We start from the raw sequence: 7,120 nt of genomic DNA, 5'->3' as shown, positions 1-7,120 counted from the left end.
CACATTGAAGTTTATAGCACTCAACTTGATGATCTACTTTAGTTCCATCAACTTAAGTGAAACTTCAATCACTTTAACAAGTTTTATTTGAATGCGTGAAAATTTCCCAAATTTTTTACGCATGAATGCAATGCACATGTCCATTTCCTCTCTATTTCTAGCATCTAATGCCCGGATGTTCCACTAGCCTTTTATCTTTTACATGTGACTCAGTTGCCACCGTTCCGGTCCTTGGTGTACGCTGCAGGTAAGATCGATGCTCCACGGACCGGAGCGGTTCCCTTCGGTGACGTCTTGGTGGGTGCGGTGCAGCGATGTCCAGTGGTTTCACAAGGAGATTTAATGTCACCTCTAGTCTATATTCAAGGGTGCTTCTTCCGGGTGTGTCTACTCCTGTTTTATTTTATTTTATTTTATCTTTGCTTTGGAAGGAAAGCCTGTTTGAAGGAATCACACTCAAAGTTACTTTATTGACATACTATTAACTTATTATCATTACACGTACAAGCACAACAGCTAGCGTCTGGTGCCCGCACACGAGCTCTTGTCGTCCGACCTTCTGTATATCATCAGCGTGGATCGCATCATCGGAAGGCAGTAGACGACGGCTCCGATATTCTTGAGTGTAGGGAGGCATCGCTCTGCAGTACCAGTAATACGTATGCTCCGTGCGGACCAAGCATGGCTGGTTCAGTCATATTCAGTGGTTCCATCAGTAGTAAGGCTGGATCTTCCAGCGCTGGTTGTCGCCCTCGCACCACTTCCAGAGCACGACCTCGGTGCCGTCGCGGACGCCGCCGTGGTACTTGTCGCCGTTGAGGGCGTCGAAGTTGAGGTAGATGTTGTTCACCATGCGCACGCAGCGGAAGCCGTTGCCCACGTCCCGGCTCTCCGTCCACAGCACCGACTCGTCCAGGAAGTCAGGGTTGTAAGGCACAAGCCGAACCTGGATGTGCAATATATGTTCAGTTCAGTCACATGTGCACAGTTCTACTTTCTTTTGTTATGTCAGGTTATGAAAATCATAAATCAAGGGAGCCAGAAACTTGATTACAGCGTGGGACTGGCCAAGGGAGTGCTTGATGGCTTCCCCTGTGGCCTTGTTCACCAGGGCGAAGGCCGGGTACCCCTCCTCGTCCTTGATGCTGGTGCTGTGCCTCATGTCCTTGATCCAGTGCTGCAAGCAGTTAACCCACACACACAAAGGTCAAACTGATCAGTAAACACTGACTCAGGATGAAACCTTGGTATAAGTCTGATGTCCTAGCTAGCTATAGTTAATTAGGCTTGCCTGGTACTCGTCCTTGGGGTTGGCCGGCGCGAGCACGACCTTGCCGTTGCGGACGGACATGGCGTAGTTGGGGTTGGCCCGGCAGTACACCTTCACCGTGGGCTGCGGCGGCAGGGTACGGCCACCGCAGTTGCCCTCGATGTTCACCTGAGACATGCCGTATGGCACCGGCGGCGCGTACCCCGGAGTTGCCATCCCGTACCCCGGTGTTGCCATTCCATACCCACCGTAGTTCTCGTGGCGACGGTAGTAATCCATGGCTAGATAGCTGCTCGATCTGGACAATGCATGGCGACCGACGGGACGGGGGATTTATAGGAGACGGCCCGGCCGGTACATCCATTGCTGTACATGGCGTTAACCTTACGCTGTCAGGTGATAAGCGAATGAGGACGATGTCGATGTGCATGGTGGGATTCGATCGGATAGGTGATGCCATGCCACACTAGGTACGATCGAGAAGTTGAAGTCGTGATGCTATGCCACACTAGCTAGCTACGAGTAGCTTTGCGTGATGCGATCGATTTCTGGTAGTTTTGGTAAGAATCTCTGTCTATTATTGCTGGAGAGGTAGGGAAGTAGCTAGTGGGTTCCACGAGGCAGCCCGGCGAATCTTGTATGGGCTCCTGCTGATCTACGATTATTATCACTGCACCAGGATGCTAGAACTACTTTCGTACTGGGAAATTCGGGTGACAGTGCCCGTTCAAAATATAAAAGGATGATCGCGCTAAAATTGGCAAAGCACAGTCCAAATGAACCGGCCCATTATCCAGAAAAAATGAAATGAAACGGCCCGTTTATAAAATCTGGATCCCATATGGGGCTCTGGCCCAACATGGAGGCAATTCTGATTTTTATTCTATTTTATTTTTTCTTCTTTTTCTTTTCTTTTCCTTTCGTTTTCTTTTTTTTCTATTGTTTCTATACTGTTTCTTTTTATAATCTGATATTTTTATGGAAAAATCTATTTTTTCATGTTTTCCTTTAAAATTTTGAATATTTTTTAAATCCAAATATTTTAAAAATCAGAACATTTTCCAAAGTTGAAAGTTTTTTCAGAAAATGAACATTTTCCAAAAAATTGAAAATTCCAAAATATGAATTTTTTTACATGTAAATATTTTAAAATAAATCGTTAAAAGTACAGAAAACAAAAAAAAGAATCAGAAAAAACAAAAGAAAAAGGTAAGAGAATAAAAACAAAAGGAACAGAAAAGGCCCGAAAATGGGCTAGGCCCATCAACCGTGTGGGGTGTGCGGCGGTTAGTGGGCGTCGAACTGGTCGGCATATAGGATTTGCCTATCAAGAGGGCCAGACTCGATTATATTTATAACCTTAGGGATTCAAACTTTGATGCTCATGCTATTTCTAAGCAGTTTGGACGTAATGTGTGGTTCATTCAACCACTTGATTTTGTATCACTGTTTCAAAGTGATGAATAAAGTCCCTACTTTTCCCCTCAAAAAAAGGAGGGCCAAACTCGATTATATTTATAAACTGCGTTCTGGTTCCTGCAAGAAAATAATATGGTGTTAGATTCATTTTATATTGGCCCGATTTGCAAAATTTAGACGCAGTTCTTATCTTCCTCACTACCAGATAGAACCATGCAATGACCACAAGCCAAAGAAAAAACATGTGACTAGGAATGTACACAAATCGAATTATGCTTGTGCAGTATCTTTTACAATATTCTTTGGATTCAAAACGGAGCAGATAATCACCGCTCGTGGTTTCGAACTTAAATATATCAAACCATGGATTTGAATCAAAATGAGACGCTGTTGGACCAGAAACAAAAATGTATAGGATAAATATTCTCATAGGATGAGATTATATTCTACAAAACTTAAGATAGATATAACCTTCTAGATTAGCAGAAAAAAGTTAAAAAAATATAGGCATGGTTTAGAATAAGATCCAAGCATTACGAGATGGTATAAATATATGTTTTATAGTTGATCGAACCATCAGGTCATCTGTGATAGAATTCAAAGCTAAATATGTTCGCCAAATAAACTTAGTAATTTGATAACCATAACCGTGTCTGACTAACCTTGGGTTTTCACCTGAAAATCAGATAATCCGCTTTGGAACATTCATATAATCTTGATTAATTTTTTTTTTGGATAATCCATAGTTTCATGTTATTTGCTATATTGTACATCTTAGTGGATGACATTTCAGAGAATCGCATCCTTATCCGTTAGGTTCGCTAAAGTCATATATAGATTCTTCAAAATGGATTCAGAACGGGATTCGACAAGCAAATTATCCTAGCTATTTACATCCATACACATGACCTAATTTGGATTACATAATTTTATGTCATATTTCAGTGTGTGTATTTTGTACAATCTAAGCAACTTCTTTATGGTAAAAACACTTGGGTATATGAGCCCATAATGTGAGGCTAATACTATCTCCTTGCCACAATATAGTGTATATAATAAATTTTTTAAAGCTAAATGATGTAAAGTTTATTGAGGAAATCATGTTCATATTTTCGTATAATACTTCTACATGTTCATAGTTGCTATTTTTTCTTCTTGAAAAATTACAATTCTTGAGCCGGCATCAAGCAATCCTGAGCACACATGTAACATTTTATTTTTTTTGTATCTAAAGAACAATATGTTGGACATCTTCTTTTTCCCTATTTATTCTTTTCGATAAATGAAATATATTAATATCGCGAAGATATCACTTACATCCAGCCGCTGCAACAACAAAATAACCTAATGGAAGTCGAATGCACACAACCAAAAATAGAAGAAGGTAAAAAAAAGTCTCGCTACAGTATTCATAGCAGCAACATAAACACCACCAAGACAAAACGTCGAGACCAAGTTCTTCAAAAGCACGGCCTCCAAAATGGAAACAGTGCACAAGCGTTATCACCCGATCATACATCATAGGTTTTCACCATCAAGAAAGTCCCCGCACTCAAAAAAAAACCTTTAACAAGATCATTGCTAAGTACAAATAATTAAAGCAAGACCTTCGATTTTCACCCCGAAAGGTAAGACTGTGGACTTCTCATGTCTTGTCGCCCCCACTTGCATACTGCTGCTACAAATCCTGAAACACCAAGAAAATACCTCATTGCCTCAAAGACTCAAACCACCTTTAGTACTCCCTCTATCCCAAAATAGGATGCCTACAATATTTGGATAAATTAAAAATTCTCAAAGTTTGACCAAGTATATAGAAAAAAGTGTCAACATTTATAATCCAAAATTAATATTTTTAGAACCATCATGAAATATATTTTCATATTATGTGCGCTTAAAATTTTAGATGTTGATATATTTTTATATAGTTACTCAAATTTTAAAAACTTTGAATTAAAACTGAAAACTATAGGCATTGTAATTTGCGAAGGAGGGAATAGTCCACATACCTCGGCATCCCCCGCGTGAGCGACCCGGATGCTCAACCTCTTCTGTTCTAGAAAACATTTTTTTTTTCCTTTCCTCTCTATAAAAGTTCAAACTAAGAAAAGAAATATATGGCCATAACAATTGACGACCACGACGACAAGATTTCGTTGTCACATAAGCTCAGCCCTCAGGCTGCTTAGTCGTCTCCGCGTAGTGAACAAGTGCCTCAGTCACACCCTCATGATACTGATAAAGAAATAGCAATGCAAAGAGATCCACCTAACTGAAAATCAAGCCGAATTGATCTAAGAAAGTTGGCAGCAGATGACCAAGCAAGCGAACAACAAACGTACGAAAAAGGTGCAAGATAGGTGAGCCCATTCATTGATTAGATCGAAGAAAATTAAAACAGACAATGCAGGTCACAGAGCAGTACAGGTCCCAGTACTAGAAACAGAGACGAGTTACATCAGAGTTCAGAATCAGGCCCCCCTCCTCTCTCAGAAATGCCGGTTCAGTCACAACTCGACACTCACTCAGACACCATTGCCATACATCGCACACGGTTTTATTTCGACAGCAACATTATTAGCCAGCAGAAGCAGAGGATTACGACGACGACGGGTAGGGACTTGTCCCCAGACTTAACTCATGGCGATCGATGGCAATGCAGCTCTCCCGGTAAAACATCTCTGCAAACAACAACCTAAATCGTCAGAACACAAATTCAAGAATGGATGCACATAGAGTATCTTATCGATGTGATCGTTGTCACTTACACCAGGGGAGGATCTTCCAGCGCTGGTTGTCGCCCTCGCACCACTTCCAGAGCACGATCTCGGTGCCGTCGTGGACGCCGCCGTGTGCCTTGTCGCCGTGGAAGGCGTCGAAGTTGAGGTAGATGTTGTTCACCATGCGCACGCAGCGGAAGCCCTTGCCGACGTCGCGGCTCTCCGTCCACAGCACCGACTCGTCCTGGTACCCCGGGTTGTACGGCACCAGCTTCACCGGGTGGCCCTGGCCGGTGGAGTGCTTGATGCACTCGCCGGTGACCTTGTTCACTATGGCGAAGGCAGGGTACCCTTCTTCGTCCCTGATCTTGCTGCCGTGCCTCATGTCCTTGATCCAGTGCTGCTCATATAGGTCCAGCAAATAATTTCAGAGAAGACGCAACAAAACAAAATAAAAAATGGTGTTTTGGTACTGGCACAGTAGTACCTGGTACTCGTCTCTGGGGTTGGTGGGCGCGAGGACGACGGTGCCGTTGCGGGCGGTGAGGCTGTATTCCTCGCTGGCCTTGGAGAAGATGCGCACGGCGTGCACGGGTGGCCCTCCGCCGTTGCCGGCACAGGCGCCGGAGTCGACGGCGGCGTGCGCCTCGGCCCATGGCAGGATCTTCCAGCACTGGTTGTCCCCCTTGCACCACTCCCAGAGCACGATGGTGGTGCCGTCGTGCACGCCGCCGTGGTCCTTGTCGCCGTTGAGGGCGTCAAAGCCGAGGCGGTTGTTGTTGACCATGCGGATGCAGCGGAACCCCTTGCCCACGTCCTTGCTCTCCGTCCACAGCACCGACGCGTCCTCGTACGCCGGGTTGAACGGCACCAGCTTCACCTGTATACAGAGATATCCATCCATGTCGGGATCAATCAAAATCATTAACCGGATGTGTGTGTGCTTGATTAATTCGACTGAAGACTTACGGGGTGGGACTGGCCGATGGAGTGCTTGACGGCGAGGCCGGTGCCCTTGTTGACGAGCGCGAACGCCGGCATGCCCTCCTCGTCCTTGACGGTGGTGCTGAACCGCATGTCCTTGAGCCAGTGCTGGGTGTCGTCCTTGGGGTTGACGGGGGCGAGCACGACCTCGCCGTCGCGGACGGCCAGGACATAGTCCTCGGAGGCGCGGCAGAAGATCTTGAAGATCTGGTTCGGGCCGGACGACGGCGGCGCCTGGCTGTGGTGGTGCCCGAAGCCGAACATCTTCTTTCTTGGGCTTAACGACGGCGCGTGTGGTGTGATCGACTCGAATGGCTTGGTCGCAAGCTGCGATGAGAGGAGCTGCACCATGGTGCCATTTTATACAGGAAAATGGAGCAGATCAACGAGGACCCGTTTGGTGACGTGGCAATGTGTCACCAAACGTAAATCTTCGGAGTATCTCCTGTGTAAATGGCAGGTAGTAATTACGGATACACTCATTGATTTTTATACTGGAGTATACAGATCTTAGGTGAGATTTTGCAATTTTTGCATTTATAGCCGTTTGGTACGAGTGTACTGGAAGATCTTCTTTTTGAGGGAAATGTACTGGAAGATTTGGTAAGATATTGACGAGTACTCCATGGTTTGATCGACATTAACATTGCATTAGCTGTATATGTATGGGTGTTAATGTGCAATGGACACTTACTCCGTATGCCAGCAGTGTGAATTTGATTAGTGG

At 44.7% G+C, this 7,120-nt stretch overlaps 1 protein-coding gene across 1 annotated transcript; it reads right to left on the bottom strand.

Moving 5' to 3' along the window:
- Window positions 1–440: 440 nt before the first annotated feature.
- On the bottom strand, window positions 441–6,730 carry LOC124673250 (ricin B-like lectin R40G2). The gene is made up of 6 exons (XM_047209370.1): window positions 6,379–6,730; window positions 5,897–6,289; window positions 5,458–5,809; window positions 1,292–1,593; window positions 1,055–1,177; window positions 441–946 (listed from the first exon to the last, which is right to left on the bottom strand). Exons 1-6 carry the CDS (start codon window positions 6,655–6,657, stop codon window positions 713–715), a joined length of 1,683 nt encoding a protein of 560 aa, XP_047065326.1. The 5' UTR covers window positions 6,658–6,730; the 3' UTR covers window positions 441–712.
- Between the last annotated feature and the right edge of the window lie 390 nt (window positions 6,731–7,120).

Source organism: Lolium rigidum, chromosome 7, assembly GCF_022539505.1.
Source record: "Lolium rigidum isolate FL_2022 chromosome 7, APGP_CSIRO_Lrig_0.1, whole genome shotgun sequence".
In the NCBI taxonomy this organism is placed as follows: Eukaryota; Viridiplantae; Streptophyta; class Magnoliopsida; order Poales; family Poaceae; genus Lolium; species Lolium rigidum.
This window is presented reverse-complemented; position numbering and strand designations above follow the sequence as displayed.

Coding starts and splice junctions, on each gene's coding strand:
- LOC124673250 (XM_047209370.1), bottom strand. CDS start 6,657: ATGTTCGGCTTCGGGCACCACCACAGCCAGGCGCCGCCGTCGTCCGGC. Junction 1,594..5,457: donor CTGGAAGATCCTCCCCTGGT/GTAAGTGACAAC, acceptor AAATCCCCCGTC/CCGTCGGTCGCCATGCATTG. Junction 947..1,054: donor CCCTTGGCCAGTCCCACGCT/GTAATCAAGTTT, acceptor TTGCACATCCAG/GTTCGGCTTGTGCCTTACAA.